The sequence below is a fragment of the Wasmannia auropunctata genome, unplaced genomic scaffold (genome assembly GCF_000956235.1).
Source record: "Wasmannia auropunctata unplaced genomic scaffold, wasmannia.A_1.0 LD336055.1, whole genome shotgun sequence".
Lineage (NCBI taxonomy): Eukaryota > Metazoa > Arthropoda > Insecta > Hymenoptera > Formicidae > Wasmannia > Wasmannia auropunctata.
In genome coordinates, this window is record NW_012026835.1 from 1362426 (window position 1) to 1388953 (window position 26528).

At 40.5% G+C, this 26528-nt stretch overlaps 2 protein-coding genes across 8 annotated transcripts in view; one reads left to right on the forward strand and one right to left on the reverse strand.

The window, feature by feature from the left end:
- The window catches only part of LOC105450867 (histone-lysine N-methyltransferase ash1), an 11584-nt gene extending 3123 nt beyond the window's left edge, over positions 1–8461 (reverse strand). Inside the window, exons 1-10 of one of the 2 annotated variants that reach the window (XM_011690951.1) lie at positions 8326–8461; positions 6959–7345; positions 6673–6881; positions 6457–6582; positions 2674–6245; positions 2123–2455; positions 1756–2036; positions 1142–1644; positions 588–1009; positions 52–378 (exon numbers count right to left, since the gene is read on the reverse strand). In XM_011690951.1, the coding sequence (XP_011689253.1) occupies positions 52–378; positions 588–1009; positions 1142–1644; positions 1756–2036; positions 2123–2455; positions 2674–6245; positions 6457–6582; positions 6673–6881; positions 6959–7130 (5945 nt within the window). In that variant the 5' untranslated portion in view covers positions 7131–7345; positions 8326–8461. Of the gene's footprint in view, positions 1–51; positions 379–587; positions 1010–1141; positions 1645–1755; positions 2037–2122; positions 2456–2673; positions 6246–6456; positions 6583–6672; positions 6882–6958; positions 7346–7791 lie in introns of both variants that reach the window. The other variant, XM_011690950.1, reaches the window with a different exon arrangement.
- A 717-nt stretch (positions 8462–9178) lies between these two features.
- On the forward strand, positions 9179–26156 carry LOC105450869 (protein enabled). Of its 6 annotated transcripts, none has more exons than XM_011690963.1 (9): positions 9179–9405; positions 17698–18019; positions 18389–18552; positions 18958–19134; positions 20710–20771; positions 21018–22150; positions 22743–22937; positions 23116–23368; positions 23453–26156. In XM_011690963.1, exons 1-9 carry the CDS (start codon positions 9401–9403, stop codon positions 23488–23490), a joined length of 2349 nt encoding a protein of 782 aa, XP_011689265.1. In that variant the 5' UTR covers positions 9179–9400; the 3' UTR covers positions 23491–26156. The 6 variants fall into 6 exon arrangements, with proteins under 6 accessions (XP_011689265.1, XP_011689261.1, XP_011689262.1 ...); XM_011690959.1 differs by lacking the exon at positions 9179–9405 and adding an exon at positions 15566–17000; XM_011690960.1 differs by lacking the exon at positions 9179–9405 and adding an exon at positions 15566–17000 and having other exon boundaries at positions 23469–26156.
- The last annotated feature ends 372 nt before the right edge of the window (positions 26157–26528 follow it).

The following is a 26528-nucleotide window of genomic DNA, read 5'->3' on the forward strand; positions in this document are numbered from 1 at the left end:
CACACACACACACACACACACACACACAGAAAATATAAAACAATCACTTACTCGCGATTCTTCCATAGACGTTCGATTCTAAAAATGTCCATCTGCTCATAATCAGGCTTCTGTATAGTTTTGTATGTGTGTTTATCAGGTGTATCTCTTAAAACGTATACCGTATCGCCTTGTCGGAGTTGAAGATCGCCTCGCATCAGCGTCACATAATGCTTCTTGCCTTCTTCCTCCTCCTCGCCTTCTAATGGAATTTCTAAATCAACCTCACGAGGTTGACATCTTTCGCATAGGTAAGATTCGACGCTTGTGTCTGCTTTAACACAGTCGCAATGTTGCCAAACAAGACAGCGTTCACACTGAATCATCAAACCTTCGTCTCTGTACAAATTCAATCAATAACAATATATTTAAAGAAAAGATAATGATTTATGCACACGCACAACAAAAGAAAAAAAAAAAAAGTAATTATTTTTTTGATAAAGTGATATACATATATTAAGATCTCTACTTTATTCATAATTTTATTCTACTTTTGATTGCCATTATATGCATGTTAGATCGATAATCGATGTAAGCAATCAATTTACCTATGTAGTCCGCAAATGCATCTGATGACATCCTCTTCTCCAGCTGTAGATCCACGAGGTGGTAAAAAGCCTTGAGATGGCGGAGAACCTGTCGCCTCCGTTATAGCGTCCACAAAATTAGGTTTACTCCCCAAATACAATTTCCGTAGTCTTGCCGCAGCAATTCCTATCTCAGATGTTCTACCAAAGAATCTGACATTGTTGTCGAAAAGTCTAATCATATCCTGGTCAAAATGTTCCGCGGTCTTGTAATGGCCAGTACCGATACACTGATCTATCGTAATCAAATCGATCGGTTCTACAATCTTCTCATAGTAATCGGATAATTTTCTTTTAGGAGGTAAAGTCATAAAAGGAATGCACAACAGCTGACCGTTTTCATCATTCGCTGTTGCAACAATTGTGTACAAATCTTTTAATACCTGTAAGAGAAATAAAAGAGAAATAAATATACAACAACAATGTTTTTTCATCCACATTGTAATTATAATGGGAATTCTTTATTAATGTCATGAATAATTATTATTATCAATAAAGGAGTTCCATTCACTGACCTTAGCTAGTTTTGCAGTCTTATGTACTTCTGGATCGTCCTGTGCTTGTGCAAGTCTGCGCGTTCGTACAGTACGCGCGTTGGTGTTGGTCAGCGCAGTTAATTGAGAGAAAAATGCATCGGATTGCGCTTTAGAGTCTCCCGAACTTTTTTCCTTCGTCACGTTTGTGCTTCCAGATTTCGCCTTTCCGTTCTGTACTTGAACTTGCTGTACCGACGCCGATTTGAGTCGTCGCACTTTTTCCAGATTTCTCAACAAGAAGCAATGATGTTCGCGCGCGAAGCATCGCTGTTGATAAGACATCGGTTTCAACTGTGGTGTATTGTGCGTTAGGATTGGATCTCCCATTTTGCGAGATTTGCAGATATTCTTAGAGTTGGCCGCTTGCACCGCGTTCGATTTACGAATGTTTTTCCGCGGTCTGCCCACCGATCTCCTCTCGATAGGCTCCATTTGCGACGGTAGAGAGGGAATACTTCGAGCTACCCTTTGACTCTTGCCACCTGCCGTACATAATTATATATATACATATATATATATATATATATATAACTGAAATACCTGAAATACATTACTTATACACCGCGAAGATAATTTACTTTCTATCAATTTACCTATAACGCCTCTACAGGCATTACTTCCGCATCTACATTGCTGCCCTTCCGACGGATTGAAAAGTGCAAAATTGTAATCGTACGTCAATTCTTCTCCCGGCTTAATGTCTCTCGATGCGAATAGCGCCATACGTGGTAGACCGAGGACACTCCATTTCTGCATCTCGCAATTGGGCTCGCACGAATGATTCACGAATCTTCCGTCACCTCCCATGCGATGACCATCGATTACTAGGCCACCGTCCAGATGCAAACAGTAGTGATGCGTATCGTTGGCGTATCTATCGTTTTATACGTTTTTCATATATTTTTGTAAAGAATTCATAATAAGAATGAAAAACAGTTGATTTGATAGAACGAATCATACCTGGTTGCCATTCTCGATTTAAATTCCCTCTCTGACACAACTTCACCCACGTACTCGAGAATAAAGTCTCCGGATTTAATGGCTTGTTGCGTCCTTACTCCCCATCCTTTGTCCTCCGTCATGAATCTCTGTAGTCCTGGTGACCACTCGTGCTTTTGAATTTTTTGATTTTCGCACTTGTCACTGCAAGGACACAATTGGGGCGAGCATTCACTGAATACCATGCGATTGATACAATCGTCTCCGCAGCCGCTTTCTGGTTTGCACTCACAGGCTTGTGCTTCGTAGAGAGTAGTTGGTTTAACGTCATAATAAATGTTGGTTCGAATTTTTCTGCAAACAAAAATGCAAAGTCATCGCTCTGTTCTAAATTTAATTTCTATATACATAAAATTTTTAAATTAGTCACACTTTTATTATGCTTGTGGATATTGTGGATATGTACAAATTTGTAACGTATGATATATGTACAATACAACAGTAGTTATATCGTAGTAAGATTGCTTTAGCTATAAAATTAAAAAGGGAGAATATTTTTGTGTGATTCTTACTTATAATTCCACGATGGCACCAAATCCCGACCAGATAATCTCGACTGAGCGTGCAGCCACAATAAATCGTACTGCAGTTGAAATGGCGTTTTCTTCTGTCGCAAGAGTTTTCCGGTCGGTATAATATTTGGTAATTGTTCCGCAGCATAATGTTCATCTGAATTGGCGCAAACGATAATTTTACGTTTGGCATCAACGCCAGCGAGCTTTTTAGTCTCGAGGTCTTTCTTGTATTCGGAAAATATGCTGCTCGCCTGTAAATATCGCTTCTTCCATCTCGACTGTTTTTTCCGATTATGAATAGGACCTGCGGATTTTCTGCCGATTTCTTGATCCTCGCTGGCGACGTCGCTGCTGGGCGGTGCCTCGCTCTCCGTATCGTAGCCCGCGCTCCTCAATCTCTTTGTGCTTCTCCCGTACAAATTGGAAGGACTGGTCGAGCCTCTTCTTCTCTTATGATTATTGTTAAAACAACCAGATAATTCCATTTTGACATTCGCTACCTGAGCGTTTACGCGTTCCAATTTCCTCAAGTTCTCCTCGTTTAACTCCGCGATACGTTGATTCTGATTGTAACGTTCGAGGGATTCCTCCAACGACGCATTCTCGTCGTAGATTCGACAGTCCGGTATTTTTTCGTACTTTACCGGACTCGGATAGAGCTTCTCGGACAATACGCTGCTGTCGGATTCAACGAGATCCTTACGAACTCGCAGCTGACCGGGACAGGACTCGATTACCTCGTCCGAACCACTTCGGCTGGCTGTCTCTTGCTGCACTGTACTAGAATTGTTCAAATTCTTTACGTCATCATTCTTAGCGGGTACTACCGCTGTACTATCGCGTCGTTCCTTTTCTGTAACGTTCTGAGATTTATTTTCCATTAAAGACGCCTTATTGTCCTCTACATCTTGATCGACTGTGTCTTGAGCCTTACATATTCCATTAGCACTAACCAATACTGTTGATTTGACTCCCACTCTCGGAGAGTCTACAAGCTTTTTCTTCTTTTTCTTCAAAGTAGGAAAGCCCGTGCGATTAATGGCTTTTCGTCTTCGTATCTTCTTCTTCGTGAGTATCATTGCCGCGGTATTATTCATGAGATTTGGCACGTTCGAATTATCGATCTGAGCTGGCTTGTTCTCGGTCGCACCGGCTTCACCGTCGTCGAACGTCTCGGACACGTGTGTCTCTGAGTCGACTTTTATACTTTTTTCCGTACGAACATGTTCAATATCCATTTTGTCATTTGACTGCGCTTTATCGGCCTTCGTCGACTTGTCCGACATTGTTATTTTATCCGATTTACCAGACTTCTCCGCGTTGATCTTGGAATTGGCGCTTTTATCCACAGACTTCTCCTTGTCACTCTTGTCGAGAAGACTATGACTTTCGGACGATGACAATTTCGTGACAGTGACACGAAGATCCTTTACAATCTTTTTCTTCCGCCGTGGTTGTATCTCTACCTGGCTGGTGGTTTTATCCTCATCGCTACCCTGTTTCTCAGATGCCGCGTTCTCGGCCGCATCCCTTGGTCTTTTCTTCGGCGTCACCGGCATGGCCTCTTCTTCGTCGTGAATGGAGGATGTCGAGCTGCCGCCACCGTATCTCGTAATAGTAGCTTCGATCGCTTCCTCTATGTGGCTTTCCGTGGAATTGGACTCGTTCGCATTCGCATCCGTGCAGCTCGCGTTCGAGCTTTGCGAACTGTGCGGACTCGACACATGATAATGACGTTTCTTCAACGGTAACCGCTGCTCGTTCGGATTCGAACTCGTGCTAGTGTTCGCGCTGCTCTTCGAGTCGGTGCCCGTCAGTACTTTTTCCTTTTTCAAACGCCGCTTCAGTTTTTGATCGTCATTCGCGTTAACATCGGCGCCTTTTCTTTTCTTCGTCAGCTTCTTCACGCGAAAGATCTGCGGCAATTCGGAATGATTGCCGCCGCCGCCGCCGCCGCCGCCGCTGTTGTTCTTGCCCAGACTGCACAATCTTGTGAATTCCTCGATCAATTTCTCCAACTCCTCGATGACACATGGATCGATGCGAATGGGATTCTTCGGCGGTGCGAGTAGTCTCCGACGATGTTTATGGTGATGATGATGATGATGATGATGATGATGTTTGTGGCAATGACTGTACTGCATTGGCTGCATCGGTTTGTCGTACCTGTTGTTGGAAGCTCGTTCCATATTTTCCGCCTTCAATATGTCGCCAACTGGCAGGGATATTAACGTCTGTACACCTACGCCATTGGTCTCAAAACCCGCCGCGGTACTTTTCTTGTTGCATTTGTTCTCCTTCAGAACACGCCTAGTGGCCGGAGGCGCGACCTTCTTCGTTAGTTTTCTAGATACGACGGCGGTGGTCGCGTTACTCCTGTTCTCCTTTGAACCTGTTCTCTTACTGGTGCTCAACATCTTTTGGTCATTGGTAAGCTGATGCTCGCAGGACATTTGCTTCTGTCGTGTCAATGGGACCGTGGTTTTATTAGAACATGTGTTTCTATCTTGCCTGACTTTCCGGCAGGTCCTGCCATCACATTGTGGCGCGAGTTTGCTCGCGGCGGATCTGCTTAGGCACTTTACTCGCATCGGGGAACTTGTTCGCGGAGTCTTTCTGACCATCGTCTTCTCTTGCGAAGATTTCACAGAGTTACCGTAACGTTTCTTTTGATACGCTGTCGCTTTACCTTTTACCCGTTTACCCGTAGGAGATGCGTCCTCTTTCACTTCCCTCGAGGCAATTGACTTTGCATTACCCCGTTTTCTAACTAGAGACGCATCTTCCTTCGCGCTCGCCTTTACACTCGCAGATTCCTTTGCAGCTTCCTTCTTTTCCGTTAATCGAGACTCGGGATTCTTTAGATTTTTTAAAGACTCATTTCTTTCTTTCTCCGCTTTTTCGATTTTTTGGATCTTCTCGACTATTTCCGGCTTTAAACGCGGCCTGCCGGGTCCGCGTGGTTGCGTAGACACTGTTTTCGCTGGTCTACCAGGTTTTCTTTTTGGAGGATACAGAACGCGATCGACGTTCACCACTGGTTTGGTGGAAATCGCCGGTTGGATTGGAGATTGAGTCGGCGCCGGAGGACTGACAGGACTGATGGCCAGATGTAGCGGACTATTGTCAACCGATTGAATACCAGAGTCGGGCGACACGTTCGATACGCATGGATACTCGTTGTCGTTGTTCAACTTTTTACCACATTTGCTGCGTCTCTTCCGTGGTTCCGACAACATAGCAGTCTTTTCGACAAACTGCTGCAACAAAGGGGAACTGTATGGTACAGGTACGGGATTCTGGTCGCCGTTTTCGCTCGTGTCCGAGTCTGCGCCGAGTGACATGCGCTCGATCGCCTTTGACACTAGCCGACCGCTCTCCGAATCCTCAAATCCGTCAAATGGCGCGTCCTCTTGCTCTTGCAAGATAGTCGTTAGATCTTCTTGATTGATTTCTTGTAGCGGCACATGATGGTGATGCTGATGCTGCTGTGACTGTTGTTGCTGTGATTGTTGCGACACCGCATGCCCCACAGACGAGTCCGAATCTTCGCTACTACAATCTGAGGACTATATCAGAGAGAAAGAGCTCATATTATTTACTACATAATAATATAGTAACAACAATATACATTTTGACATAAAATGAAGTTGAATTAGAATAAAAATAAAAATTAATTATGACATTAATTTTATTTTCATCCATTCGAATTCTTAGCAATTACGGATTAATTAATTTCAACACACACAAAATGTTTAACAACTATTTATTATAAATTACCTTATTTCCATGATTGGTTTTGAGATTGGTTTTCTTTGTAATAGCCTTTTTACTTTTTTCACATTTAATTTTCTCAGAATCTTCCTTCTTTGGACCTTTCATGGTGATTTTCAATTTTAATGCTCCCTGCAACGTACGGAAAATTATCTTTTTACAAAAGTCCCAGTAACACGAAATGTAAAAAACAGGTGTGGAATGTCACATTTCACAACGTACTTGTTCAAAGTTTGTTTCTTGAATGGAAAACGTTTGTTCACTATGTTCAGACGAACAGTCTGAATTAGATCCACTATCCTCTTCTTCGTCACCGCTACTTTCGTCGTCTGACTCTGAATTAGAATCTGAATAAGAGCAACTGCCTTCGCTTCCACCAGAGCTTTCGTCGTCGGAATCAGAATCTTCTTCGGAATCAACCGAATCTGTTCCTGTTGTAGAAATAAAAAATTTATTTTGAGGGCAAAAAAAAGTTATAAAAGTGTGATATGTTGAATTTTGCAAATACCATTAAGTTCAGTAGTAGGATCCCAACTACCGCCGCCTTTTATGGCATCCATATCAACGGTTGAAGGGAGCTCTTTCTCTTGCTCCCCATCGTTTTCTTCCCAATTCCAATTCTGTAATTCTAAGCCCGAAGGATGGTGAATAACGGCATTCCATCCCGCATCACCAGACATTTTTCAGCTTATCTGACATCCAGCTGAATCGAATAGAATACCATTCCTTATACTTTTGTGCACTCATCAAGCCTCTTTGCAATAACAAAACGCATATCTTCAAATCTTGCTCGATAAAATATTCGCTAGCGAATAATCGTCAATAATCATAATGTTATTTTTGTCATAGCGCACAAGTTTTATGCAGCAATTAAAGCTCTTGCAATGGCGTAACTCTGAAAAGAATAGGATACCATCATTAGCTGGTAACACTTTCCTCTCTGAGATAAAAAAACAAATTGCCAGGAATAATTCAATTTATGATCGCTGTCGATCGCGTTGAAAATGTAAACGTTTATGTATTTTAAACTTTATGACAAGTACATCTCTGATTGGTCTCGAACTTGAATCTGAAGCGCGCAATTTTGCAACTTGATGCAAATTTAGGACATAATAAAGTAAAAATGAAAGTAACAAGAACGATTAAATTGTTGCAGCGCGGCGTCTCGAAATTTCGTGGCAGAGTTCATCTCTAACTAATGACGCGTCACACACGTAAACAAGAGATACGTAACGCTCGCGTGAAATCGGAGCGCACTGTTGTCGCGTCGGTTTCGGTGCCGAAATGCACGTCGAATCGAATCGTCCTCGACGATTGATCTCAATACCGGTTGTTATGTACCTGGGTCGTTGGGTAGCGCCAAAATTGCGCGGAAACGCCGATATCGCCGGACGATCGGTGACGCGCAACCAGACGCGACGAGCCGACGACAGCTGTTTCTCGCCGCAGCGCAGACAGCGCAGTGTGTGCGCCAGGTGTGCGTCTCGCGACGGGATTTGGCGCGAAACGTCACGCCGTTAACGTTGGACAGGGGATGGTGTCGTGCCGCAATGATCGGCTGGTATGCGAGAACGATGTCGACGGGCTACGGAAAAGCCGCTCGGACGGCGCCCGGTCAGCAAACGATCTTCCCGCCGCGTCAAATACAATTGGAAAGTCCGATGTTTACGTCCCAACAGCGCGACCACAAAATGGCGTTTCTCTCGCGGGGTGATGTCCTAGCTACGTGCGCCGCGCGCCGCGCCGATCACGTCTCTGTTCGGAGTCGCGGCTGTCGGCGCTGTTCGCGCGTCGTGTCGCTCTCCGCTCACTACACGTTGCCGCACGATTATCGCAGATTTCCCCCCGCGGTACTTGAACGCCAGATAAACTCACGTGAGGCTCGCACATTAAGAGCTCGCGCACGAGTCAAGTATCGCCGCGGCGCATCACCTTTCACGATACTGGATACTGCCAGATACTCTGCTGATTTGATACTACTCAGCCACAGAGAGCGAGTGCTCGATCGGCCGCCAATGCACGCAACGGCTACCGCGACGCTATCGCGACGGGGGCGCGAACCGCGAACCGCACGCGCACCGCGCACCGCCAGAATGTCGATGACATTGCAGGAATTGCGTAACGCCGTCGGTAACGCGTGCAGGTAACCACGAGGGAACCGCATGATCTGCAGGGGTATAATTCCTGCACGCTGATCCCGATCATTTCCATGCACGCATCTCATGTGCGTCAAGTATTCATCAATCAATTGTTATATATTTTAGAACTGTCTTAAGTAATATATAATGTTTTAATTAAGATATATGCTAAATGCTAATAATACACGGCTCTCTGTATAAATTATATGGCATCTCAAGATGACTCTATAAATATTTAATTTAGCTTAGTTTTTCAATTTCTCGCGGTTTTTTCGCCTTTTGATACGTCATTGTTAAGGATAAATGTATATAAGATGGGAAACGAATCCCTGTGGGTCTCTGACGAGCCCTCTGCTGCCGGAGACATTGGAACCTCCTCTGCAAACTGCACGATCGACCGTGCAATGAGTTGGTCGATGATGCAGATTGCAGGTTGTTGGTTCGCTCGCGTTGCAGATTGCAGAGCAGTTGCACCGCGTGTGACGCCAGGTGGCTCAGGTGTTGGACAGGACAGCGCGCGTACATACGTATGCAAGCAAGGCGGGTGGTGTATGTGATCAATGTGTGTGTAGGTGGATGGTAGGGAGTAGGAATTCCAAGTCGGCAATATGGCCGGCCAGATGTGCAGCGGCAGGGTGTCACGGTGGTGTTAGTGCCGCGCGGCTAGACTCATTCTCGTTATTTATATGTCGAACTACCGCAAGTCTTGTCCGAATCTTGCGTGTTTTCATGGGCTCGGTGATATACTGTGCAGAAGCCGGAATACGACTTGCATGAGGGCATAGCATACGCTCCATACCGGCCAAGCAAACATGAAGTGAGTAATGCGAGCATACATCAACGAGCGAACGAGAGAAAGAGAGAGAGAGAGAGAGCGGAGTCGATGGACCGAGCGCGATCAAGAGAGCTTCCTCGCGGCGGGCCGCTTCTCTCTTTCCCCGTCTCTTTTCGCGAGGTTTAAATCGTAAATCTCGCGTCGTGATTCGGTCGCGCCTCCCGAGTTAGACGCGCTAGAAGAAGGGTAACGCCGCGACGCGCCGCGCGACGGTCAATATCGGGGACGATCGTTTCGAATCAAAATGCACCCAACTCCACGTCTCGTCTCGTCTCGTCTCGTCTCGTCTCGTCGATGTCTCTCCGCTTCTCTTCAGCTGCTTGTTTAACATATCCGCAAACGCGCGATGTACGTTCGAAAAGAGGATCACGCGCGATAGTATATGATATCGATCACATGCGAGACGCGAGTCGGAGGACGGGCGCGGACTGTTGTTTAAATCCCATCCCGACTCGACTTTGGGGAAGGGAATAGCCTCCCGCCCCCCGGGAGGTTTTCGACAGAGGGGTTGACGGAGGGCAAGGACCGTAACGATTTTTGACAGCGAATTCAACGCGAATGGTATCCGCAACGATAGTGCATGGCGAGACGCACGGAGAATCGCGCTGCGAGAATGCTTTCCTTCGCTCCGGGAAAGACGCTCTCGCTCTCGCGAGTACCTTCGTCCGCGAGCTTTAGGTACTTCCTTTTCACCCTTTCCACGAATGCTTCGCAGAGTCGCGAGGCCCTGCCCTGCGAAGCCCTGCCCTGCGAGGCCTTGCCTGTCAAAAAAACTGCGACAAGCTAACGTCGCCTAATGACGTTCGTTCACGTCCGTTCCATCGTTCCTCTACCTGCCTGCCTTTGCGCGTATGTACATACGCGTACTGCACGATGCATCTTACGATTTTTACGTGCATCTGCCGGCCGTCTTTCAAGTTTCAACCCCGAGGCCCTATCTAAAGTGCCTTGCGACGCGATACTTTTCTACTCCATTTCTTTCCACGAATATTACTCACTTTTCGCACTAACGTGGATACGGTAAACATTACAATTTTACATTTCGTCATGCAAAGAATCTATTATGATAACGTTCTTTTTCAAAAACTGTCTCGACTCAAAGATGTGATACTTTTAATTTGTTTCTTTGCTTACAAATTGTTAACATTATTCTTACAAAGCCGCCAAAATTACCGGGTGCTGAGATAAGCTTGTCGAAAAATTGTTTCTACTCTCTATTTCTTTGTACAAGTAGGAGTAAAATTTGCTCAAGAGCTATGTTTAAAGAGACGCAATCTCAACGTTTCGCTTCAATTCCGCTTGCTCATATCAGATTGCATCGATGTGTACTGTTGTCGCGAAGCGGTGGTCGCGTGACGCTTCAAAAATGCGAAGGTGAAGGTATCGGCAACGACTTGTAGTTTTGTAGCGTGCTACTCAAGCGATTTGGGTTTCCGTGAAAAAATCTAAAATACAAAAGCGTGCTCCAGCGAACATGTAAAGTTTTTACGTTTTACTGTCTCAAATAACGTTCGGTTTGTAATCCAGTACAAATTTACAAATATTGCTTTTAATTCCATCACTTTGGATAAACAAGCGGATTGCTTATTAAAATTAATAGAGAAACAGCCGAAATTAATCCCTTAGATCTTAATTAATTTGGCACGTGTTGTAGATTAGAAAATGGAGTACGTAGTTTTCATATGCGCTATTATTCATGTGTTTTAAACAGTCGACTTGAAATAAATGTATTTATGTAGATAAATTTGGATAGCGTTCAATATTTAATCCTTTAATTAACAAACTATCGATATTACTATTTAATAACGAACCAAGTGCTGGCATTACGCAGATTTTGCAACCTTGTCTATTGCGCCATGACTCGCGTGAATTCATTAATTACACCATGCTCGCAGCCAGCATTATATGCTATAACTCAGCAAAAAAATTCCTTCGTCTTGTCTTTGAAAAATAACGCGATAAAAAATCGCGTGCGATTAGAAAATTTGTCTAATAATATTAGCATTTCTACATTATAAAAATACCTGTTTAGTTGTTTATTCGCTTAGGCACAAATATATTGATTTAAATTTAAAATATTCCGTTGACCAGTATCATGAAACATTCCCCCCTTAATCAATCATATTCGGTGAAACGATGAAATTCTGATTCAGAATTCTGATTTGTCGTGCAATTCGTATCAAGGGAAGATATGGATAGAATGCTTTTCGGTGAAAACGCACGATGACTTCATTCTGATAATCCTTTTCTTACACTCTGATACATGACGGAGTGTCCCGTCAATAATAATTCTAAGAAAATTTTGTTCAATTTTTTTTTTTAACAAAACAATTTTAATTTTAATTCTTTCTGGTTTTCTGAAGAAAAAAAGTGCAGCGCCAGTTTATACTGTGCGTTATCAAATTATTTAATCGTCTCAAATTATATAGAAAATATAATTAAATTTTTTATTAGCGATTCAATTTTTGAGAATCACAAGAGAAAGTATCATAGCCAATTGTCGCGTTTTAACGTCATGTTTCCAAGTAAGTACATATATGTATTACTTTTAGGTGTCCTGTAAACTCATCGAGATGATAATCTCGGGGTTTCTCTTTAGTCACCAAGTATCGAGCGTGTGAGACGAAAAGTCAGCGCGGCGAAGGCCGCGAGCGACTTCCGCTCAATTCCGCATCATTCTATCTTGCTTTTGCGGAGGTGGTTAAGAAGGAGACAGTCGAGCCTCCTTCTCGATTTCATCTTCGTCCGCGTTTCGATCTTTCTGCACTCGATGTATACGATATACGAGGATATGTATGTATATATATATATATATGTATGGGCCTTCCCATACATGTGATGATTTCAGGCGATTTTTCCGCTGTCGAGCCGAGTTAATGACCACACCTGGGGGACGACTCACGTGAACGTTTGCCCAAGTAACGTACCCTACATTCACGTCGTGTATGGATATGCGAGTGTATATATGCGGGGTCCTCTCGCAACTTGGTCAAAGCTTTCCGAATTACGCAAAAATATTATGATAATTTTTGCACCATTTTTTTCGCGAAATCATTTATCATCCAATTCAAATAACGGTAACATTCTAGGCGTTAAAGTTTTCGTGTTTAATCAGTTATTTTATTCGTCAGATTCAGCTTTATTTTTCGGTAACGGAATAGTTCCAGTTGGAACTTTAATATTGTCAAGATGTTTAATCAAGTAAAAATTAACACGGTGGCCTTCCATTAAATTTTTGCTACAGTTAGCTCGATCCCAGGTCATTATAACGCATTGTCACAATATGACTTAGATCGGTTGGCGATGGAACACCCTATATACCTACCGGAAATGTTACGTTTTGTGCATTAGCGAGTACGATGATCCGGCGTGTTTTCGACGACGACGTGTGTGCATGTGCGATATGCATACGTTATACGTATACGTATACACTATCTCTCCTGCTGAGAAGAGAACAAATCGTCGTATCGTATCCCACTGTCATTTGCTAAACCGTGGGTAAAGCCGCGTAATGGCTTTCAATTTCACGTTCAATAATCGAGCTTAATTAATTTTAATGCTGCGATATGGTACAGATTGCTCGAGTAACCCACTTTTACCCTCGCTTAACCAGCTTGGATTCGAAGGGAGCTTTGACCTATTCGCCATATATTGCCAAAGTCACAATAACGTATCAATACAAGATATTATTTGAAAGTTAAATAAAAATAATTGATTTCAATGCATAATGAATTAATAAAAACAAAGCCAAGGCTTGTTAATAAAATAATTTCAAGTTTTACTCATTCCCCAAGTGAGTGCAGTCTTTAGTGTACAAAGGATGCAATATGGTCACTACATGGTATATACATATAACATTCTAACATGTAGGTACATATAACTCGAAGGTTGCACGCTCCTTTGTTAAATTTCCATTGTCGCGCTCATTGTGTTGCACCTTGCACCGGCTGAGAAAAATTTTTCCATGACCACTTTCTTACGCCCTCTTTTGTATATATGAAAAAAAATCTTGCGCTTCTTTACGTACGCGTGTGATATCGCTATGCAAACGCAAACGATATGACTAAGTTGATTCAATTTCGATTTTATTCTTTGAATGTAATATAAAAGTACAAATATATTTTTTCGTTGGTTCCTTGCTACAAAATCTATATATGGCTTTTCTTTGACAAATCTTTTCACGAATGGATCTTTTATTAAATAGATGCTTCCACTTCTCGACTCTTTTTACATCTATATATTTATTCAATATTTGGTGAAAATTTGATGAAAATTATCTATTTAATAAGACATAACTGGTTACAGCAATATCTCTCTCTCTCTCTCTCACTACTTACCTCAAAATTGTCTGCATCTAGATGATCGAATTATGAAAAATTCTGTTTAGAGATTTAAAATCCGTTAGACAAAACTCTGCATTATTCGTTCTAGTATTGAAATTGAAAGAAATTGCATTTCAGTTTATACGAGACGGGTCAGACTTTGGGATCCTTAGATTTAGAGCTCGCGTTACAAGAGGAAGACTACTCGAGTGTCGAGGCTTGACTTACTTATCCAATTAATGTGACGCATGGCTACCTGCCATATGCTACTTTCGGTGATCGTATTCATTTCATCAAGATGAAACCATGAAGCCATATGCTTCTTTGAACGATACCGCTTTATTTCTTCCCCTCCTCTAAAAAAAAAAGAAACAAATTATAAACGATTTTAAATAACAGTTTTTATCTAGTATAGTAAATATGTCTTACAGTACAAAATGATAGATCTCTTAGAAATACTTGGTAGGAATCGAATTTTAAAAAATTTCGCAGAGATAAAGTATTATATATTTTCTCTGTGATTACAATATTAGTAAAGGAGTTTGACGGGGCATAAAGCATTTGTAGGGATACGCTGAAAGCTTGTCATCTGTATCAATTTCCCTGTTATCGCGTCTGACGTGTCGCCCAAATTGTGTTGATAAACCTAGTGTCGCTGAAAATGCGTCAGTGCTCGAACAGTTCTGTCTAAATCTAAACGTTTTCTTCGATAAGAGATAGCACATCGGTCGCGCAAGTCTGCCGAGCCGAGAATTAATAAAGTCGTCACGATTGGATTCGTCATTGTCGATGAGACTCGTATAAACTAACCAGCTGTATCAAAACGAAATGTAATGCGTGCTTCTGCGACGTAGAAAATAAATTCGATATCCAATGTCGCATGTACCGTCACTTCATTCGTCACTGCTTCCTCTCGCGTATAGAATACTTTTGTTCTCTCTGCCGTGATACAATGCAATGAGATATAATAAAAACGTGACGAAAACCGCAATGCAGAATTGCCATTAAATATACGTATTCAGATTTCGACATTCTTTTCCAGACGACATAGTTTATTTAAATTGTAATTTATTATATGTATAAGTACAATATATATGACGAATTATTATTTGCAATTTAAGATGTGAATAAAAATAAGATTTGCTTTTCTTATAAACTTTATTTGTTTAGATTTTTCAAGTCTAACAAGAATGAACAAGATTTAAAAGATTATCACCAGGATGAAAATTTCAGCAATTCTGCAGGGAGAAAAATCTGCGTTCTTATCTTTTTTGTTGTTGGACATAAGAATTTGTATCGTGAACAACACTCGCGATGTATTAATGCATTTCGTTCTTAACGATTTTATCACCGTTCGCCGAGAGTCCAATCGCAATACTTTTCGGGAATGGACGAAATCAACAACGAGATACAATTATATGTGGAAGTATACAGTGCAGATTATTTCATTCGACGTTTGGTGAAAGATTAACGCTTTACTGGAGCATTACTGGAAATAAAGCGTATAGTTTTGCGTACGACAAGCTTTGTTTGCTGTAGGCTGTAGACTATGCATTGCAGTCGCGATTGAGATTTACGATTGTTTTACGCTATGCGAAGAGCAAGCTAAGGCATTTGTTCCACTTTTATGTAATACATGATGCTCTCAAACAGTCTGATGGCTACTGGACTGAGAGAGAAAGAGAGAAAGAAAGAATCTCGACGTTACTTCCGACTGCTGATACCATGCTATTCGTGCTTTATGCTCTAAAAGTTTTGACATCCGCGCACGATCGGGAACGTGGCGATTCCGGAAGAAGGGTATATAAGAGAGTGCATTACACATCGTTCGATACAATTCGTACCATCACTTTGCATCTCTCTAAAAATTCTGAGAAGATTATGCAAAAACTAATGTAAAAAGATGTTACGTATATGTATATTATAAATAGAGCAAAAATTTCGAGAGTGAACGTATTTTTTCAAATTGTCGATAATATTCCAAGGATCGTTCCAGAATAGGTAGTTGCTTCGCGAAAAGATCGCGGTTGTTTGCGACTACTTCAGCGAGTGTTATCGGAATAGAGGGATTCGCGGATAATGTCTGTTTTTTTAAGAGCTGATTTTACCGATTCATATTCTATTTGCTGCAGTAATCATGCGTACTACAGCAATATTGGACGGTATCACGCGCACTTTATAGTCTTTATAGTTAGACCGGTAATTGTCGTATGCAAGGCCGCTCTCTGACCCACATACATCGCGCGGCAGCTGATTGACAAAACCACCGAATGCTTCTCGATATCCGTCGACGAAAATCGATTTGATTTAACTTTTCAAGTTAACAAGGAGAAACTAAAATGATTAATTGTATATAAATGAAGGAAATTATTTCGATAAGAGAAATCAGTTGCAACATCTTTTATATTTATATCGTATATATTTTTTTCTTCCATGATACATATAATCTTTCCGTAATTCGATCGATCCATCTTTGCCGCGATCTCATTTTCCGATTCGCGAAAATATTGGGAAAATGATCGAAAACGTTTCTTCCGTATCTGTCCGCTCGCGTTATCTATCTATCCATCACCTATGTGCGATGCAAACGTTCTCGAAATGCGTTTCGCGACGGACATTGCGGCCGGTCGTGTTATCACTTTGCCTGGTCGTGTATATGTACATATACATGCAGCAACACAACAATTACAGCAGTAGCAGCAACAGGATAGTCGAGGAAGTGGCGGTATCTCGCCACATCCTACCCCGTCCTGTGTTCTCGTTTTGCCAACGGAAGGAGCACAAACTGCCTCTCAGTTCAGTGAAAGCGACAGCGAGCGAGCCAACTCTTCCGCGGTCGCGAATCAGCATTTAATTATACGTCGCGCGCGCGCAACACACGTACTAGCTGTACGTTTACCTTACACCGCCGTTTCCGATCGCTTACGTATATTACGTACAGTCCCTGATAATCGGCGACATCGGTGCAATAAAAACATGATCACTTAATTAAAGCGAGAGAAGAAGAGGAGCTCTTTGCGAGATCATGTGGGACTCACGCGAAAATTCATTCTCCAAAACCGGCAGTTTTTGTAAAACGAGATGGTCCTACGAGGCTTACTCGTCCGAGGATCGAGCACAGAGTCAAGGCACATTCGCCAGGATGCGCCCTTCCGTAATAGAAGATCCCGCGTCGCAGCAGCGTGTGAACGTGCAACAGCATTCGAGCTATCGCCAGCAACGATCTTCTTGGCAACTGCAGGATAGTCGTTCGTGGTACACGACGCACGTCAATTTTCTCCTTCGTCCTTCGCCTTCTCGCCGCGCGCGAATCTAGCTCGCCTCGCGCTATCGCAATGCTCACAAAGGACCCGTTTGTTTTTTCGACGCGATAAACGACGCGACAATCCCTAAAAGATATTTGGATTGACAATATTTCTAAGATATTCATATTTTTATACGTTTCTATTATATTATTCGGTTTCATGCGTATAACTTGCAGCTATATACCTACGTTGTTAATTTGTTAGAATGATTATGAAGCGACTACGATCAGAAATGCAATCGTAAATGATAAATATCATAAATCGCAGAAATTGTATAATCTTCATTGATTTGTCGTTTGCGTTGCTACTGGGATTATGCGACTTTCTCGCGTGAGTATATATGAGAAGAGAAAAGGTGATAACGTGGTGCACCGCGCCGCGCATGTACTGCCCATGATTCTCACAATCAGTCCGGTGTAACATTCACCCCCGCGCGTCGCTAATCTTTAATTTTCGTTACTCTCACATCAATTATTGAATTGAAAAATATCACTAAAAACTTTCAGGCACTGCTTTTAACTGGATAGAACGATTCTCATTCTCTCTCCCCCTCGAGATAGAACATAACGAAAAAGACAAAAGAATGTGAGAGAAAATGCATTTGATTAAACAAAAATCGATATATATGTTTTATCGTTTTGACACAGTGAAGTGAGCATATCATCCGCCCGCGCGTCGGTGATGGTGTATGACGACGTGAACAAGAAATGGATACCGAGTGGCAGCTCGTCCGGCCTGTCCAAGGTCCAGCTCTATCACCATCAGGTGAACAATACGTTCCGCGTGGTCGGCCGGAAGCTGCAGGACCACGAGATTGTCATCAATTGCGCGATCCTCAAGGGACTCAAGTACAATCAGGCCACGGTCACGTTTCACCAATGGCGAGATAACAAGCAAGTCTACGGGCTCAACTTCTCCAGTAAGGACGATGCCGATGCCTTCGCTCGGGCGATGCTCCAGGCACTCGATGTAATTCATTATATTTCTTTCATCTTACAGTTTTATTAGAATTAACCCTAACTTGCATCCCGGATTTTACTATTTATTTTGACCCTATAGTTTTAGCATTCTTAATCCATTTTAGAGATCATTACGGCGATTTAAGTTCGTAATTTGATGTAACTTTTATTGATAGTTGCCTTGAATGCTTGGATTAATCATCAGAAGTGAAAAAAAGCGACTTGGGGGATAAAGAACAAATGTTCGTTTGCTCCCGTGGAACAATCGATTTTACGGCAATTACAATTACCGACTTTGCTGGGCGTTGTCATAATTGGATATATCATCGTTTTAATTAGCCTCTAATTACACATTACGTCTCGTTGTGGTGTTGCGTAGGTGCTGAGTAATGGTAGCAACATATCAAGGAGTCTCGCTCCGACAACCACCACGACTACACAACAGCAAACCGCCTATCAGCAGCAGCAGCAGCAGCAGCAGCAGCAGCAACAGCAACAGCAGAGTCAGGCAACTGTTCAATATGAGGAGGACATGGGATACAGGTATGTTTCGCTTATCTTTTTTTATTTCTTTTATATTTTCATACGATTTATAACGTGAATATTATCTCATTATTGCATTAATTTTCTGTCACGAGGTGTAATACAGTGCACACAACGCCCAGTCGATTCACGTTATGTTTTTGAGCGAAATTCAGGCGAGCTTCTTCTGTTTCTTTCTGTTTGAAATGTTTGCTTTTAAATACAATAAATCAGTGTGGAGACACTATCACACGATAGGCAGTTTTGGTATACAGAGGTGGCCGTTATACATATATAGGACGATATAAAAGCGCGAAAAGTTTATAGGGTGACAAGTTACTTTATGGACATAGGCCCACTTCAATTTTCCTATCGATCTCTCACTTCACCTAAAGCGAGTCACACATCTGTCCTGACTGGTTGCAGTCAAGGTCGTAACACGCGGATTTCCTTGTCCCTGAGCCATCTGCCTACAGGAGGTCAGACGGCCCTGCCCGTGGGCTCCGCCACCACAACCCCCGAGCACGTGACCGTTAGTGGTGCTGTTGGCACCGTTATTCAAATGGGCTGTGCGCGTGGCTCACCGGGCGATGGACACACGAGGTGATCTTCCCATCCTTTTAACCTGTAATAACCTGAGAATTTCTTCATTTTTAATTACTATTCATAATATCTTTTACGCAAATGTACGTGTTATTAAATGTACGCGACGCAGAAAAGTGTGAATATCTATCGAGAAGCAATGTGTCTCTACAAATTTACTGAAATATGTTTTTAATTCAGGGTTGGCAAGTGACGCGTTACTTGTAACATTAATTTTGTTATGACATTAATGTTTAAAAACAATAAATTGAATTTAACTTTCTATAAAAATAAGTAAAGTAAAGAAAAAATTGCTCTATGTACAGACTATAGACCTTAGGGAGTTTCTCAAGTTTTAATATTTATTATTACATCTAATAATGATTATTAAGTACATAATATAAATTTAAAATATAATTTAACTTATTTTAGTATTACAAAAGTAACGAATCGTTACTTCGAATCGTTACAAAAAATAACGGTAACGCGGTGTCGCGTTATTTTTTTTTTTTTAAATAACCCTGCTTTCCCAATTTTATAAAGATTTTTCTAAAATATGTCGACAATTTATTGAATTAGTATTGTGCCATATATGATAACTTTAGGTTAATATGGGTTAAAGGTCATGCAGATCTATAGGACTTCTGATTCCCTGTAGTAAAGACTGCGGGCATTAACCACGTTAGAATAACCTAAATTCTACGTTTCTTCCTTGCATCTTTTCCTTTCCCCTTTCATGTAGTGACCTTTGAAGGGTGTTGCTATTTAGTGATTTTAATCAAATGATTTTTAAGTATAATCTGATCTCTTCTCTTTTTTCTTTTCTCTTCTGTATAATAAATCTACATGTAGGACACTAGAGTTACTGTGAAAACGAGAATCGGCGAAAAGGTACACGATGTCGAAAATAAAATCGCAGAGACTAAGCGGAAGAATTCGCTCCGTCTGTTGCACCCTGCGCCTCTCAAAATAACTCGAATACATTGCGCGATGTCGGCATCGAGCTCGACATTTTTTTTCTCTGGTTTTTCATGGATGCTTCTTACAAAATTCAGAACACTCGATAAATGTAATATTCGAAACGATTGCCGGATAAGAATCGGTCTAAATGTACAAACTTGCAGTCAGGTATAAGATAACATATATAGCTATATTAGTTTGCTCTATATGATGAAAATAACAGATTAATTTTTTCTTTAGTTTCTTAATTTGTATAAATTGTTTACATCAATGTTTAGACTATGATGTAGGATAAAAGTATTCTACTGTCGCTGAAATATATTTATAGTAAAACAGGAAATAATCTTTGTAGCGCAATATTATTTAGCATGTTAGCGTGCGACACATTTAAATTTAGCGCGTACGTTTATATAATTTTTTCTTTTTGCGTCAGTTAAGAAATTTATCAATCTAATTAAAATAGAGTTATTAGTATACAATTTATATAGGATTACGTATAGGTAAAGGTATTGTGTCTATTATATTAGTTAGCTGGTGGTCTTACTTACATAGCGCATACTTATACGCTTTACATTAACGATGCGTTGCATCGATGAAAAATCATTTTGTAACTAATTTCAACTTTTATTTGCGCAGAACCATGACCAGAGAAGACGTGGCAATAATTCAGGAACGCAGAATGTCTCAGCAAAGCCAAGGTATATTACACTTTTACAATTTACAATTTTAGCATTATACATACATATACGTACTATGTATATATACATAGTGAGGAGCAAAAATTTCGGAGCGGAATAGCCAATTATCTTAGAAAATATTAATTTAATAGAAAAATGTTTCAAACAAAAATTGTAAGGTTTAAAAAACTCTATTATATGTAATGTGTACATATCATGTTATATATACTTATACATATATGATTCAGAGATGAAATTTCTTTGTAGCAACTGCAAGTCCCAATCCCGTATCACCGAGCTGTCCGTCTACTGCACAGCAACAGCAACAACAGCAGCAGCAGCAGCAGCAGCAGCAGCAACAATCCGGTCATCATCGAACTTCATCGGCGCCACCGGCGCCACAACCGCCTCAACAGCCACAACCAGGTGTCGGTGGTATGGTGGTTCCAGCCGCTCCGCAAATGTCGACTGGACCGGGAGTCGGTCCCCCGGTACCACCGCCCCAACCGCCGATTGCACCCCCCGCCCCACCTTGCCCACCGACAATGATGAACTTTAGCTCGTCCGCGGCGCCGGCGCCACCGATGATGATGAATCAGTATGCACAATCGCCCTCATCCCAATCAAATCTTGCGAATCAACAGCCTCAATGCCAGCCTATTTACGTTACTAATCAGGCGAACCAGTATGGTGCTGCGCCTGCAAGCAATCAGTACGCGAGTGCCACTGTTCCTAGCAGTGGTAGCGGCACCGGAAGCGGTGCGGCCTCCGTCGTAGGCCAGAGCCCGAATCAATTTCCGCCATCCGGTAGTCAGAACAATTTTTACGGTACTAACAGTCAAACGAGTAACTACACTACTGGCGGACAAGTTAATACAGGCCAGTATAGCCAGTCGGTTGGCAGTCAGGCTGCGCAATACGGCAGCGGCGGTAATCAGTATGGAAGTAATAGCTCGATAAATCAATATGCTGCCGGTCCGCCTGTACCTGGTCCAGTGAACCAATACGCGATTACGCAATCTGGTCAATCGCAATACGGCACTAATATCGTGTCTCAGGCGCAAACACAATATAACAGTTCCGGTCAGGTGCAAGCAGCTGCCGCAGCGGGTACTACGAATCCGTATGGGACACCGTCAAATTCGGTGAATCAATACGCTACCGGCGGACATCATACGGTCAGCACTAATGCTTATGCTCCTGGAAGTGGTCCGCCGCCGCCTCCGATGGTATCGTTGGCCGGGCCTGCCGCACCACCTCCGCCGCCACCACCGCCTGTACCTAACGCTAACAGTTCCACCGCTGCCAGTTCCGGCTCGTCTGCCAGTTCCTCGAATGATCCTCCGCCTGACACCAACTCATTAGCCGCTGCCCTTCAAGCACGTCTTAAAAAGAAACAGGTAATCATTTTCTTTTCTCTTTTATTTTAACTAGTACATGACGATTCGCGCGCGCTGCGTATTGAATCCCATACATCTTCCAATAACATTTATACCAATTTACATTTTAATTAAACACATGTTAACAATTTTTGATAAGAAATAAATTTTCCAAAAAAAATGTCGCTTTGCGCGCGGTGCGTATTAAACTCCATACATCGTCCAATAACATTTATACCAAATTACATTTTAATTAAACAAATTTCAACAATTTTCACAATAAAATGACGTTTTAATCGGCCATATTGAATCGGCCATTTTTTAATAAAATCACGATTTTTTAGAAAACAACCACATAATTTATCTTTAAGATAAGCCCAGAAAGAAGTCGAAAGAATTTTTATTTTTCTGGAAGATATGAATTTTTAAACATTGGGGAAAAGAAGCTTTAATGCAGATAACACGGCAATTTTAGAGATAGGATCTTTTTCAATTTGATACATCAATTGCAGTCACTTGTTCACAGAAACGCGATCTGGTGCCATGTTAAATTAACATGTTTTGTATCTATAAAATATCACGCAAGTGATGACAAATCTTTTTTTATCAATAGCAACAGTCACAACCAGTGGAGAACAGCGGCTCGAGCACCAGTAGTAGTGGCAGTGGAAGCGGCGGAGGAGGCGGCAATTATGGCACCTTAGGGAGAGGTGGAGGTGGTGGAATGGCTTCCATGATGGACGAGATGGCTAAAACTCTAGCACGCCGACGGGCTGCTGCCGAAAAGAAACAACCCGAACAACCACCGGTATAAATACTTATTATATAAATGTTTATTAGAGTAAATATTTATCATATAACCTGGAGATTGATAAATATATCGGAATTGAAAGATTGGCGAGAAAGAGGGAGAGAGAGAGAGAGAGTGAGAGAGGGGGGGCGGAGGGGGGAGGAAAAAAGCGCTAATCGAACGATTCTTTTTACAGGAACCGGAAAGTTCGCCAGACAAGAAATCTTGGGATAAAAGCAATGCGTCGAATAATAAGTTTTCTAATGGCGCCGAGTCGCCGAAATCGGTACGCAAGAGGTTTGGTTCTGCTTCGGAGGATACTCTTCTCAAAGTAAACGGCGTTAATGATGGAACTTCGCTCACCGCGCAAGAGATGGAGGCCTTTAAGGTGGAGATAATTAAAGAAGTACGAAAAGAATTCCAGAAGATGAAGCAAGAAATAATCGATGGTATAAACACATATTATACTGCAACTGTGCAAAATTTTTCACAATTTATAAAATGTAAATGCAAAAGTTTTTGCTTTATATGAGACTTTTATATTTCCAGCCGTACGGACAGAACTGAATAAGAGATAAAGAAGATAATAAAGAAGAGATAAAAAATACAACCAAACTCTCGAAACCGAAAGGAATAAGACGAAACAGAATAGAAGTATACAGGAGAGTTATATGACTATAGATTGCTTGATATCAAAGCGATATCATTGACAACTACATACAGGTTTTTACAACATATTTACGAGAATGTAATGTGATTACATTCATGTATATCGAACATTTATGTGTAAGTAAATTAATCTTAGTGTTTTAAGTGGCCGTAATCTTTTCGTTATTTGCTACATAACAATCGTAACAAAATGTTGAATCAATTGAGTTTCTATTTAATTCAATTATATAAGAAAATTTATTTGTTTATGCGCATAAAAATTTACGAGAAACTTTTACAAATTTTGAGCGAGAGAAATACTTCAATGAGAATATAAAATAAGTACATGCACAATGAAATACTATTATATCGCTTTGTAGTTTAAAGAGATATCGATAAAGACCAAAAAATGGTGTGCTATTTATAATATTATTGATATCAATTTCTATACATAAATATCTATTATAATGTTCTCATTTTTCTCTTCTCTTCTCTTCTCTCTCTCTCTCCCCTCTTTTTTTCACTTCCATCATTTCTCTCCATTCTTGTTCTTGACAAATTTATGGTCAAGACTTATCAAATGAGAAATTTTACAATTAAGGTTGATATTAATCGACCTAATGAAATTTTTTACTATGAGTTTCAGCGTGAGAATTATTTAATTCTTAAGAAGAAACTCAATTATTTCAACGTTTAAGTTACGCGTCGTATAGTTTTATTGCATACGGTTAGACAGAATTTCGCTTAGATGTTAAAGTATTCTTTTACATAAGACCGATCTCATTGTAAAACATTCTATATAGAATTCTTTCATCAATGACGTGGCATGATGTTTTCTTCGCATTTTTGGTTTTATCTTTATCAACACGATGTCATACGCCATCTTAATTTATGCAAAGCACGTTGTATTATCGATTTTTATTGTGACGCGAATCAATCTTCGAAATTATAACAAGAAAATACATTCCAAGAAACACATGTCGTTCCCCGATGCGATGATATAATCTCTTACAATTAGACATGTTGAACGTTGTAAATAGCAATAACGATGTTAGACAGATGCCACGATCGTTGATTGTGAAATTCTCGAGAACATTGCGCTTAAACGATATATAGTTAATAATAAATTTCCGTGTTAATCCATTTTTGGATATCGAATATCTAAATTGCGGTTCATGTTTTTCGCATATTTAATACGACAAGTTTTCCAAGAAAGCTACTGTCGTATATTAAAGATACCGTTGCACACATTAAAGATACTTTCCGATTGGTTAGCAATTTTCTTGAAACCCGGCATTTATAATTATAGTTTCATGGCTTTTCTTATGATTAGTAACAACTTTTATACAGCTTGCTTTCAACGAGCACTTTTATTTAGACAATTTAATTTGTTCGCGTGTACGAGTAATCTGAACATCCGTTCGATAAATAATTTACTTTTTGTATTATTTTTCTCGAGATTGTATTTATTTTAGATTCGTGATACATACGAACGTCGCCGTGACCAAATTTTTACGCAAAGAATCTTAGTTTTCATCTTCAATCAATCAACAATTATAATGCGATATACAATTAATTCATTCGTTATTAATATAATGGTTATTATTATTAATAACCGTTGATAATGTATTTTCTACGTTATCAAAAGATACATAAGATATACTACTGGCTATTGGCGAACATCTGTGGAAAATCACGCTGCTAATAAAAAACAATCTAATCAGAATTAAAAGACACACACACACACACAAATATTATATATATATATACATACATACATATATTATTATATAAAGATAATATTATTTAACAAAAAATATTTGTTTTCTAAACAAATCAATATTCATTATTAGATAGAAAAAAGAACAATCTTTTGTGAAACAGTCCGACATTTATCATTAAGCCTTTTAATCTGACACCAATCAGTCAATTTTCTACAAATGTTTGATTAATGTCCAGTAAAATATTGACCACGAATGATGGAATAGCATGTATATCTATCCATTTTTTATCTCATAGAATCCATTTTGTACGCGAATTTTTCTTTGGTAGTCCTCTACCAATTCTCGTAACTTTAAAGGCTGAATTTTACACAATTTTTTATTACGCGATGCTTTATTACGTACGGTTTTTTTACATCGGCACGTTAATTTACGATAAGCGTAATCATAAGAACTCTTGATAATCATTCCGAAGAAATTAGATGAAAGACAGTTTCTAGTCGAATCATCGGAGTGAGAGATCTAATTTCGCAAGGAGAGATAAAAAATTTTGACAGCAAGCGTTGGTAAAGTTAATCTTTAAATCATCTAAATATCACATAATTTATCTTGTGTTTTATCGATTATTTCTTTTTTATTTTTCAATTAAATATTGATTATAATTTTATCTAGTGTATTCGTGTGACATATTTAACATTTGTTTCCTTTCTGTACTTCTGTAAGATAATGATTTGCGTTCCACGGCGCATCGTCAACATATGCATCGATGTTTTGATCAATAATTGAGAGACTCGTATGCAATTTACAATTGCACGAGTGCGCACAATTATCTTTTTACATAAAATACATTTTTTTCCTTTCTTCTTTATTTCTTGAGGCATTCCTTTTCACCCTTTTTTACTACATTTTTACTACATTTTATACTCTATCACCTTTGTACATATAAATTTATCTAGTGGCTCTTCCATTATAATGTATATTTATTTTATTTATCTTTTCTCTTTCTTCTTTTTTTCTTTCTTTTTCCTAAATGGAGCTGTCAATGTATGAGAGAGGGAGAAAACGTGAAAATATTGACACGAAAGGCAAGGTCTTTTTCGAATGTTCCTCTAGCAACTTCAGAGTTCGTTCTCTTATTATAGTCGCTTATGTCTTGCGCCTTTTTTTTTCGTCTCTATATCCTTTCATTTTCCTTCTTCTTTCCCGATATACAAGATGTTTTACATAATCTGCCCTTTAC